General features: G+C 40.4%; 1 protein-coding gene and 2 long non-coding RNA genes across 6 annotated transcripts in view; 1 reads left to right on the forward strand and 2 right to left on the reverse strand.

Moving 5' to 3' along the window:
• Positions 1-995: 995 nt before the first annotated feature.
• Positions 996-3,525, reverse strand: LOC127002601 (uncharacterized). The gene is made up of 2 exons (XR_007756331.1): positions 1,558-3,525; positions 996-1,474 (listed from the first exon to the last, which is right to left on the reverse strand). It is a non-coding gene; the product is annotated as an uncharacterized LOC127002601 (long non-coding RNA).
• Positions 3,526-5,237: 1,712 nt separating this feature from the next.
• The window catches only part of LOC127002330 (vacuolar protein sorting-associated protein 29-like), a 51,663-nt gene continuing 44,258 nt past the window's right edge, over positions 5,238-12,642 (reverse strand). For all 4 annotated transcript variants that reach the window (XM_050868148.1, XM_050868147.1, XM_050868150.1 and 1 more), the window contains 2 exons: positions 9,790-10,022; positions 5,238-8,806 (listed from right to left, as the gene is read on the reverse strand). In XM_050868148.1, the coding sequence (XP_050724105.1) occupies positions 8,686-8,806; positions 9,790-10,022 (354 nt within the window). In that variant the 3' untranslated portion in view covers positions 5,238-8,685. The remainder of the gene's footprint in view (positions 8,807-9,789; positions 10,023-12,642) is intronic.
• Positions 6,991-10,700, forward strand: LOC127002331 (uncharacterized). The gene is made up of 2 exons (XR_007755953.1): positions 6,991-7,140; positions 10,350-10,700. It is a non-coding gene; the product is annotated as an uncharacterized LOC127002331 (long non-coding RNA).

Genomic DNA, 12,642 nt, shown 5'->3' on the forward strand with positions numbered 1-12,642 from the left:
TATACATACAAAATATAAATTTGACAAACTCAGTTAACTGAGCAATTCTTGTCAAATGTTTGTGTGGCACTGCAATATAATTACTAACTACATATCATCTAAATGAATCGTGCAAGCACAGAGTAAATATCAGGCAAAACTTATGTTCCATTATATACTGTTGACAAGAATAACATTTTAATTTTGGGGAAAAGGTGGGCGGGACAACACTCAAAAGGCTGCAGGAAAAGTGTGGGCCATCTTGTAATCCATCACACTCCACCTCATAATTCTTCCAGGAAGCCAATATTGGTTTTATGCAGTGTGTTAATTCATTAACTTAAAAAATAATTGGAATAAACAAAGATTAACACTAAATACAATTTCCTTTCATGTCATAGCATATAACAAGGATGCTAAATATCATTATTTTACCATTGTATAAATTCTATTGTATTTTTGCTGAATCAATCTTGTAATATTATATATATATATATATATATATATATATATATATATATATATATATATATATATATATATATATATATATATATATATATATATATATATATATATATATATATATATATATATGCAGGCAGCAAAGATGAATATCATCAGATATAGTTGATTTTGAGTTTCAAATTATCAATACCATCGCAGACAGCTGAATTGTTTTGCTTTTCTGTGTCCAGGGCAGCACCAAGGCTATTTAATAATTAGAATCATCAACCTTATATATTGACAAAACAGCTGTCTGCAACAGTATTAAGAGTTATTTGTAACTCAAAACCAACTGTAAGACGGTATCAGCCATTGCTGTCTGCATGATATTGATACAATTGTTTCCTCTGTGTAGTCTGTCATAATTATCCAGGAAGTCAGTCGTGCCGTGTGACAGAAGGCTGCCAGAGCACGATGGTGCACAACTCACACTCGGGTGCTGCAACTAAGGTTGATTCCCCATTTAGTCCGTCAAACTGAGGGTTGAGTGTATTTAAATACATACTTCAACAAATTAAATCCTTTTATGAATGACATTCTAGAACCAATTCTGTACACTGTAGCATACCCTACTGTACTGTAAAATCACAAACAAAGTAATTTTCTTCCAGTTCCTATGTTGGTCAACAGGCACTATAGTCCAACCATTTCAAATACAGTCACCTCTCGATTAACATGAGTTTAAATAACGCGTTTTTGATTTAACACAAGTTGATATTTAACGAGATACGTTTAACTAACGCGATGTGTTCGATTTAACATGAGTTTCATCGATGACGTCACCGCACGGAAACGCTGTCTCAGTCTGAAGCTAGCCGGCACTGTGAGCGGAACGTTTTTCTGGAATACGTACACTGCATTTTGACCTCTACTGTGGCACCCAAGCGTCCTTCAGGAGGTGGAAGGACGACCAGTGACACATCAACAAAGCGATGGTTAGAGCAACAAAACTCCCCAAAATAGGCAGACTTTCACAGTGTCCAGGAACCTAACCCCCCCATTACCATTGTTTCTTATGGGGAAATTATGTTTAAATAACGTGATTTTAAATAACACGAAATCTCCAGGAACCTAACTCCCCCATTACCATTGTTTCTTATGGGGAAATTATGTTTAAATAACGCGATTTTAAATAACACAACATCTCCAGGAACATAACCCCCCCATTATCATCGTTTCTTATGGGGAAATTATGTTTAAATAACGCGATTTTAAATAACACAACATCTCCAGGAACATAACCCTCACGTTAATCGAGAGGTGACTGTAGTTCGTTTGGGCATTTGATTCCGTGGGTCCTTTTCTCCTCTTTGCTCTGCCACACAGTTCCAACACCTATTTTTCCCTCTCATATGTTGCCTATAGGTATGAGAGGAAGGGACAGGTGTTGGGACTGTGTGGCAGATCAGAGGGGAGGAAAGGACCCGCAGAATTGAACGCGCAATCAGACTATTTGAAATGGTTGGACTATGGCAACAAGCTTCCACTTTCAAGAATTTACAGTGCATGAGAAAGTTAACAAAGTCTTACTTAGCTTCTTTCTTTGCTGTGGTCTTCCCACATTTCAATTGAACTTTAACTGAAGGCTCACTCATTCCAGCAATTCCTTTATATTACTTGAGAAGTTTTTCCTTGGCAATGTAAAGACTGATATTTGTCACTACCCATTGGCCTCTTCTGGTAATCACATCTAAAACAACAATACCTCAAGCAAAATGTCATTGATATTCCCTGAAATCACAAGATTCTGGAGACAATTTTGTTGCCCGACACAAGTGTTTCCTACCACTGTGAGACTTCAGACATTAAAACTAAAATTACATTTGTATGTGATCCATAGGAGGTCAAAAGGAGTGACTGGAGAGGATACAACTCCAATACTCTGGAGGATGAACTTTAGAGCTCTGTCCCTTTGAATGTTCTTTGTTTAACCCGGTAGCAGCGATGGGCCAAATTTGTGGCTGTACCGTATAGCAGTGACAGGCCAAATTTGTGGCTGTACCGTGTAGCAGCGACGGGCCAAATTTGTGGCTGTACCGTATAGCAGTGACAGGCCAAATTTGTGGCTGTACCGTGTAGCAGCGACAGGCCAAATTTGTGGCTGTACCGTATAGCAGTGACAGGCCAAATTTGTGGCTGCACCGTGTAGCAGCGACGGGCCAAATTTGTGGCTTTACCGTGTAGCAGCGACAGGCCAAATTTGTGCCATGATTTTAACCCCCCAAAATAGATGATACATAAACTGATCACAAATGCTTTGATATATATTATGAAATAGTTTGTGTGAGTGATGATTTTTTCTAATTTTTCTCGCTTAAGAGGGACCATTAAGAAACATGATCCCCGCTGCTGCCGGGTTAAAACACATTGAAATGGTCACTATCAAGTACTTACTGATGCTGGTTCTTAAATCTGTGGAAGATGAATGAGTGAGGATACTAATATGCTATGTACAGTCGGCTATAGAGCGTAGTGACACACTGTCCAGTAAGTTTCATTCAGAAAGCGACATCTGGCAACCCCTCCACGCGACATGAAAATTATTATATCCTATCGAAATCGTACTGTTGTGGTGATCGGTGGTCACAGGTGCACTCTACATAATTTTAAGATAGATATTTATCAAAAGTGTCCGTCGCTAACGCTTAATAAATATTTTTTCTTTAGGCTCTGTCGTTACATTTTGACACGAGCTTTTAGTTTCGTTCAAATTTAGTCAAGAGCAACTCTAAGCTGTTTATCAAACTATGATACATTTAAAAATATGTTGCACTTATTAGGAGAGATTGTTATGCCTTTTAACTAAAACAAAAAAATTCCTGACAGCCGAGATCTTGTTCTTTATAATTTTTTTAATACGTAATAATAGGCTATAAACGTTCACATGATGGCGCCGTCGACCGCGGGCCTTGGCTGGAGCAGCGGTATTCTATCAAAGCCCTTATGTCCGCAGGCACTGCAGTTGAGCTGTCACGTCAGTGGCTGTGGAAACGTATAATTTTTAATACCTAAAAAAATAGGAGAGAGAGAGAGAGAGAGAGAGAGAGAGAGGGGCTGGGTTGGGACGGGAGACATAATATTATGTCCATCAGCGAAAAACGAAGGGGTCAGCTAGTCAGCGACGCCCCGAGATCAACACACACACACACACACACACACACACACACGTATTTATACTTTGATATTAAGTAATCTTCACTGAGAAATGATTTTAGATTTTTAATGATCTCCTGAACTGTCTTTGAGGCTTTATAGTAACGGGAATTAAGGCTGCGAGTTAAACAGACCCTCAAGCCTATTTGCTGTTTGATGGTAAGGAGCATGAATTACTGCCTGCCCCTGTGAAGGACAGCATTGCACACGGTATTTTCAAAGTTTAATAAGAAAGTGTTTCGGACTGCTCGTGATGTTTTACCTCGTCATCATCATCATCATGTAGAAGACATTCATTATCGCATTTCTAAATTGAATTCATGTAATCTTGTATATTTCTAACTACATTATAATATAATATAATATTATACAATATTATAATTTCACGGTCACACACACACGGTACACACTGAAACGAGTCACTAACATCACCAGTGAATGCGCCACCATGGTATAGTTGCCAGATACCGCCACCAGGCTAAACATTCTCAAAACCGTGACACTACTCTCTATCGTCGACTGTACATATATGGCAAATACAAAATATATAACAATAGACAACTGAGCCTCAATTTCAAACCCTTGAAGTTCCAAATCCCCTTGTTCGAGACATTTGATATTTAGGACAAAATTCACCAACATGGAATTTTCTGTGTATTCACAAGTTTGTCGTACATTCAGGAAGTGTTGTGTGTGATTTCTCAGTCTCTTTGTGCATGTTGGAAGGTGAATACTCCCTTACATTTTCTTTCTTTATTAATCTCTATCTTTAGTTAACCCCTTCACTACGGCCGGGCCAAAACAGCGTCCGGCGCCGTATCCAGGATCGCCGCGCGCACCAAATTTCAAATGTCGCTATTGAATATAACAAGTTTTCAGCCATAAATTCAACAAAATCATCATGTATTATATATGAAAACAAGTTAATTGATCATTTTGAGATGTAAACATAAATATACAGAGATGAAATAACTTGTATACTAGCTAAAGCGAGCCATGATGCACGTCCTCGGATATGGTATGGCGCACATAAGAACGCAGTATACGAGGCCTCTTGTTGAAGGGGTTAATGTGGAGTAAAAGTGAAAACCAAATGATGTCAAAGGTTAGCCAAAGAAGAGAAAATTGAGCAGCTACTTTCAAGTGTGATGCATAAACTTGAGCTAATAAAAAGTTCAAATATGGATCTTCTCTGGGTTAAGTTTACGTTGAGTATGGCGCAGAGAGGAATTGTTAAATTTTGGGGTTAATGTGGAGTAAAAGTGAAAACCAAATGATGTCAAGGGTGTGTGTGAGAAAATTGAGCAGCTACTTTCAAGTGTGATGCATAAACTTGAGCTAATAAAAAGTTCAAATATGGATCTTCTCTGGGTCAAGTTTACGTTGAGTATGGCGCAGAGAGGAATAGTTAATAAAATTCAGATTGCAGAGTTGAAGTGGTATAAAATCTATAAACACATGAAAGTGGCAAGAGACAATATCTTTACAGAGGTAGTGAACAGGTGTTATATTCAGCAGCATGTTAACATTTAATAAAGACACTACCCAAGTTAGGTTATGGCAGGATCCAAATGGTTAGGGTTGATTAAAGATTAGTGTGATATGCCTAGTTTATGTCAGTTAATTATAGCTGGACAAAGAGGTTGGGAATGTCAGCTACATTAACAAAAGTAAAGACATTTTGCTCACAACAGCAGACAAGCTGCCGCAGAAGAGGCTGTGTTGGTTTTGGTATAACAATTGTAAATCTTGCCAGGCACTATTTTTTGCCATTATAATATACATACTTATTAGAAATTACAGACTCGGCAAATTTGAATAGGATTTCCCCCAATTAGTCTAGAACTCCGAGGATTAACCGTATACTACAAACATTATATCTTTTGGTCACTGGAACTAATGTTTTTATATATTATTTGACTATCTTCCTGTTCCCCAAACTTACATATGGAGGCTTTGCTTTTCTTGTGAACAGTGAATATTCTTGTTACCAAATACAGAACTAATTTGACATTTGAATAGCAAAACAGGTTCTATCTCAGTAATACAAAATAAAATTATATGAGAGAGAGAGAGAGAGAGAGAGAGAGAGAGAGAGAGAGTGTGTGTGTGTGTGTGTGTGTGTGTGTGTGTTACAAATATATCAACAGGTATGACAGCAGATCTTTCTTCAAATGCATGCTCTTAACTTACAGGTCTAACAACTTCACCAAAATTATATTACCCATGCTATTTTATCAATAACCACAATGTTAACAGATACAAGCAGTCTCTATAATGCCTTTGATCACTTCTGAACATAAAACAATGCAAAAGAACTTAAGACAAATGAATCTACAATGTGTACAGAAGGGATTGTTGATATATGCACGGCAGGTGAATCGTGTATAAAAACCGCACTTAGTAAAATGCCCCTGCCATTGTGTTAATTCTGGGGAGATCCGGCAACACTTTTACTTGGCAACTCAGTGACGTCTTCCCTTCAGTCTCCATTCCTGTAGACGGCTCAGTGTGCCTCGTGCCTTGGCAAGAAGAACATGCTTGCCGCTCTGTGGTTCTTCCTCCCGACAATTTTTTTCCGAGGCACGCTATACATCCAACCCCTCTACTGCTAACATGCTGAAGGGAAAGCAACTCAAAAAGGCTCAGATAGAGGTCATACATGCTCTATACAAGGAGGGAAAGCCTAATCGGTGTATTGCCGAGAACACAGGAATTTCAGTCCATACAGCCCAGCTATGGACTAAGGGACGCTTTCAAAGTAATTTTGTTTGTTTTGATCGTTACCAATGGCGGCGATCGATGCTATAGTTTTCCACGTGAAACTAGCCTGTGGGGTAGTGGCAGCTGCAGAGGAAGCGAGGGGTGTTGAGAGTGTGTGGCAGGGTGCGGGGCGAGGCTAACCCTGCAGCCGCCACTACCCCATCGCCCAGTTTGACGTGGAAATGCTATAGCAGCGATCGACGCCATTAGTAACGATCAAAACAAACAAAGTGACTGTGAAAGCGGCCCTAAGAATACGTGACGCAGGATCCGGTCCACTCCCGACCCATAAGAAAAGGCCTGGGAAGAAAAGGCTGCTTCCAAGAGGACCCTGAATGCCATCAAAAGGCAGGTGGAGTGCAGCCCGACCCTTACAGCAAAAGAATTAAAGCAGCCCTTAGTCTTCCTCCCAAAGAACCTGAGAACGAATCAGCACAACTACTTGGACCTGCTGATAGACCACCTTGATGCGTCGATGGAGGCGTACCAAGGAGATTTTTTTTATGCAGGATGGGACACCTTGTCACAGAGCCAAACTAGTGACCGACGCTCTCGATTTTGAGAGTGTTCGCTACTTCAACCCCTGGCCTGGCAACTCACCCGATATCAACCCTATAGAAAACCTCTGGGGAAAGATCAAGTCTGGGTTGCAGAACTACGATGTCTTCTCAGTACTGAAGCTCAAGGATGCAACTGTGGGACTCCATGGCTCAAACTCACCTCCAGACTCTAGTACAGGTAACTCAATTTACGCGAGTTTGGTTTACGCGTTTTTGAAATAACGCGTGGTCCAAAATCCAAATAAATGTTTAATTTACACGTTTTTTTCACTTGTATGCGATATTTTATGGAGTGGCCACCAGATGTCTCACGCAACTGGACTCACACGGCGCCACGGCCACACAGCTGAGCTCAGTTCTTCCCGCGCGCCACTTGAACAACAATACAGTACCCACGCTGCCACGCTACTCAACAACAACAACAACACGAGGGGAAGGGCAGCCAGAGGAGGAACCACGAGAGGGAGAGGAGTCAGAGTGATACAGTAGGCAATAAAGGTACAAACCTACCTCTTGTTTGATTTACAGTGTTTTTGATTTACACGACCTCTTCAAGGACACAATACTCGCGTAAATCGAGAGTTACCTGTACTAGAAAGTAAATAAAAAGTGTTTTCTTTGTTTCTGAGTCTCCTATTGTACCGAGTTTAGTTCAAGGTAAGTAAAAGTGCATATATCAACCACACCTGCTGTACCTAAATAATAATGGATTAATTTACTAAGATTACAGTTAAAGTAGTTTACTTTAATGTGAAGATTAACAAATAACAATCTGCAAAAAATATGAGAAGTACTGCTGACATGGTCCACATAATCTTAATAGCTATATCGGCCAAAATGAACATGTACTATACACACATTAAAGGCCCTTCAAATTTCAATAAACAATCAGACATAATCAACTATCCTCTATATCAGTGGTTCCCAATGGTTCTTGTCCTTCTTCCCACTTTTCACCTGTGGACCCCTACAGTGAAATAGCTTTACCCAGCAAAATTAACAGAAGATTTTTCCATTAGCTAATGTAGAGCAATTTTAGCATTTAATGGGGCTATCACACTGGGCAAATTTTCCGTGGATCTTCAGTCAAACCACGATTTCCGCTGGCGTGGTTCTCATATTTCCGTGGTTTTCTGACGTGTCCACGATCTTCCAAAGCTACGGTAGATTTCACTAAAGGACGATGGTATTACTCACCATCATCATCAGCAGCAATGACAAGAAACAAATGAGAACCACACCAGCGGAAATCGTGGTTTGACTGAAGATCCACGGAAAATTTGCCCGGTGTAATAGTAACCCCTTAAGCATACAGTTTTAAGGATTGTGTACAGAAGTTATGAATTATATTCCGAGCGGCATGTCTCCTAATTCCAGTATAATAAATTTTAAAGTAATTATAATCTCTATGGACCCCTTGATATTCTTCCATGGTCAGGAAACACTGCTCTATATAACTTAATTTCATTTCCACTTATATTCACTGCTCCCACCAGTGTTGCCAAATTATCGTATTCACCATATTGTATTCATCCATTTTTAAGCCTCAAACTCTCGTTCCTACACAAATGATGATCGAAAATTGAAGTTAGTGTTAAAACTCTTAATTATTGACGTTTCTTTGTGCTTTTTTGCTATAGTTATCGGTCAGAAACTACGAAAATACAATCCGATGAGTACGATAATTTGGCAACGCTGGCTCCCATTACTACCTTCTATACAATCAGTTAGCCTTCTTGTACTCTATTCTCTCTACCTTGACTTCATCACCAACCAGCTGGTACACGTAGGTCACTACTGTGGAGCTCTGTATGTCCATCAGCACGAAGGAGGGAATGATGTCTCTGTTGGAATACAGGTAAATATTATACATTAAGAAAGTAGAGCAAAGACAGTCTTAACCCAGTGGTAGCAGCAGGGATCATGTTTCTTAATGGTCCCTCCAAGCAAGAAAAATGAGAAAAAATCATCCCTCACACAAACCGTTTCATAATATATGTCAAAATATTTGTCATCAGATTATGTATCATCTATTTTGGGGGTTTATATCATGGCACAAATTTGGCCCGTCGCTGCTACACGGTAAAGCCACAAATTTGGCCTGTCGCTGCTACACGGTAAAGCCACAAATTTGGCCTGTCGCTGCTACACGGTAAAGCCACAAATTTGGCCCGTTGCTGCTACATGGTAAAGCCACAAATTTGGCCCGTCGCTGCTACACGGTAAAGCCACAAATTTGGCCCATCACTGCTACACGGTAAAGCCACAAATTTGGCCTGTCGCTGCTACACGGTAAAGACGCAAATTTGGCCCGTCGCTGCTACCAGGTTAATGGAAAAGAAATGAAAGGAAAATCATATCAGACCAGCGCGGCAAATCTACGGACGAGTAACTGGTGGATGTTCTTGCCCAATATAGCGGCATTTTTGCATAGCTTCACCTGACTGATTCTTTGACCAAATAGCTGTAAATATTGCAGTTGGCAATACAACCTTGCCGGAATCTCAAGGGGAGATGTCCGCAGTTCCCTCTATATGGCTGATCATCCCGCACGCACCGACGTAAGTGTTCAAATTCATCACTCCTATAGATCTGGACCTCCTCTTTCCAATGGTGTTTTTGGTTTTTAGTTGTGATGAATAGTTTTTGAGATACAGAGGTTAAAAGAGACCCCCCATTGGGCGGCCTGAGTGTGCCTGACGGGATAGTTGCATCCCGACCCACACGCAAAGAAAGGGTTAAGAAACATGATCCCAGCTGCTACCGGGTTAAGGTGAGATTCTACCAAACTGTCTGTCTCCTTTCTACTAAAATACCTCAAGCTTACCCATCAAGTGCACTGTATGATCCAGTTACTGAACCCGGGTTGATGAAAAATCTTGATTCGGCTTCAAATGCTTCAAACTTGTGAGTGTGACCCGAGATGAGGATGTCAGCATCTAACTGTCTTGCTATGAGAGAGAGTGCAGCAGGGTCCCCCCACGGCACCACCTGATGACCATGACACATACCAATCCGGAACTGTCCAACTGTAACCACTTTTTGTTCAGGGTAACTTGTCTGAGGAAGAAATAAAAATAATTACTCTCAGAAATAAAAATAATTACTCTCAGAAATAAAAATAATTACTCTCAGAAATAAAAATAATTACTCTCAGAAATAAAAATAATTACTCTCAGAAATAAAAATAATAACTCTCAGAAATAAAAATAATTACTCTCAGAAATAAAAATAATTACTCTCAGAAATAAAAATAATTACTCAGAAATAAAAATAATTACTAATAGTTACCATAAAACAGTAGGATCTCAATTTCAGCAATATAGATGACCCTTGTATCGACAGACAAATAGAGGGGGAGAAGTGGTCCATTTAAGTCAAGTACAGGTAACTCTCGATTTACGCGAGTTTGGTTTACGCGTTTTTGAAATAACGCGTGGTCCAAAATCCAAATAAATGTTTAATTTACACGTTTTTTTTCACTTCTACGCGATATTTTATGGAGTGGCCACCAGATGTCTCATGCAACTGGACTCACACGGCGCCGCGGCCCCACAGCTGAGCTCAGTTCTTCCCGCGCGCCACTTGAACAACAATACAGTACCCACGCTGCCATGCTACTCAACAACAACAACACCCTCGCTGCTGTGCTACCACGAGGGGAAGGGCAGCCAGAGGAGGAACCACGAGAGGGAGAGGAGTCAGAGTGATACAGTAGGCAATAAAGGTACAAACCTACCTCTTGTTTGATTTACACTGTTTTTGATTTACGCAATGACCTCTTCAAGGACACAATACTCGCGTAAATCGAGAGTTACCTGCAGCTCTAAAAATAACCTTGATATTTTCCTGAAAACATCATTACTGGTAAAAGTGATATCAGTTAAATATCAAAATGTTAATAACGGCAATCTGATGCTGCAGCCTCAATTTCACCATGTTTCTCTATCAAAGGCCTCCATACACTTATTAATCTTTTTTTTTTTACAACAAAGGAGACAGCTCAAGGGCACAAAAAAAGGAAACAATAATAAAAAAAGCCCGCTACTCGCTGCTCCTAAAAAGAATCCAAAGAGGTGGCCGAAAGAGAGGTCAATTTCGGGAGGAGAGGTGTCCTGATACCCTCCTCTTGAAAGAGTTCAAGTCATAGGCAGGTGGAAATACAGATGAAGGAAGATTGTTCCAGAGTTTACCAGCGTGAGGGATGAAAGAGTGAAGATGCTGGTTAACTCTTGCATAAGGGGTTTGGACAGTATAGGGATGAGCATGAGTAGAAAGTCGTGTGCAGCGGGGTCGCGGGAGGGGGGGAGGCATGCAGTTAGCAAGTTCAGAAGAGCAGTCAGCGTGGAAATATCGATAGAAGATAGAAAGAGAGGCAACATGGCAGCAGAAATTAAGAGGTAGAAGACTATCAGTAGGAGGAGGAGAGTTGATGAGATGAAGAGCCTTAGACTCCACTCTGTCCAGATGAGCTGTGTGAGTGGAGCCCCCCAACACAGAAAATATTATAAATCATCTTCATAAAGCATCTGGGTAATTTTAGATGGTTATTAGCCATTTCCAAGGAGAGGAAGCAAACCCATCATTTGCTCAACCCAGCCGTGTCCAGCTACTGGTAATTTAACTGTCCTGGCACAAAAAGAGTCAATCATGCACTATTAAAATACTTTATAGCAAGTGATATACACTTCTAAGTGTGCTTCAAGTTCCTTTTGGTATTTCACACCATATTTTCAAAGCTTCAATTTCTTATCATTAAAGTTTTGCACATCCCTTTTATTGTGTACATTAACCTTTTCTTTATTATTATCTGAGTAGAGGTGCTTCTTGTGGCTTTGTCTCAAGTTCCAGGGCTTCAGGTGGGAAATCACTACTGAGAGCAGTCACCGGCTATAGTCTGTTCAGAGCATGAAGTCGGTTCAAGGTGCGGCAGATTCCTGAATTCCCATGAGTGCGGCGCTGCCAGTTCGACCGCCAATTATCCGATTAGCACCGTCTCCCTACTTACCCACCCACAACCCACCTGTTTATCTCTCTCTCTCCCTCTCAACCCGGGGGAGGGACCTAAGGGGAGACGCTGACCGCCGACCACCACCACCACCACCAAAACGTGGCAATATGGGAAAAAATCTCTGCCACATGTCATAGAATTTATACAAATCGTTGTTATAATCCTAAACATCGACACTCATTGTACTATGTAGCTTCTCTTACTATATACAGAATATATAAAATATCGCTTTCAAATAGCACAAGGATAAGAGAGAAAGACGCATGTACGAAGGTTGATTTGGCAGGATGGCTAGAGGTAAACGACGATACCAGCTCCACCGTGAACCGCCTTCATGCTCTGAACAGACTATAGTGGCAACACAGATGAAAGTGTCACAGGTGGGCAAGCATGAGTGAGCCTGAGTGAGACAGTGGACCACTATCTTGTCAATAATTCCAGCAAAAACTACACCAACAATAGGGAAGCAAAAATTACATCTACCATATAGTTGTGACAATCAAGTAAACATAAACAAGATGAAAAGCACAATAAACTCATCAATAACAGAGGCAACAATTAGGTCATCAACAATATTGTGGCACATTCCTCTTCCTCATTCCCAGTCTGACTTTACAATGCCCATTATTGAAATTCTTAAGAATGATGTTTGCTAAGCCATCTTTGGCC

The sequence above is a fragment of the Eriocheir sinensis genome, chromosome 23, assembly GCF_024679095.1.
Source record: "Eriocheir sinensis breed Jianghai 21 chromosome 23, ASM2467909v1, whole genome shotgun sequence".
In the NCBI taxonomy this organism is placed as follows: domain Eukaryota; kingdom Metazoa; phylum Arthropoda; class Malacostraca; order Decapoda; family Varunidae; genus Eriocheir; species Eriocheir sinensis.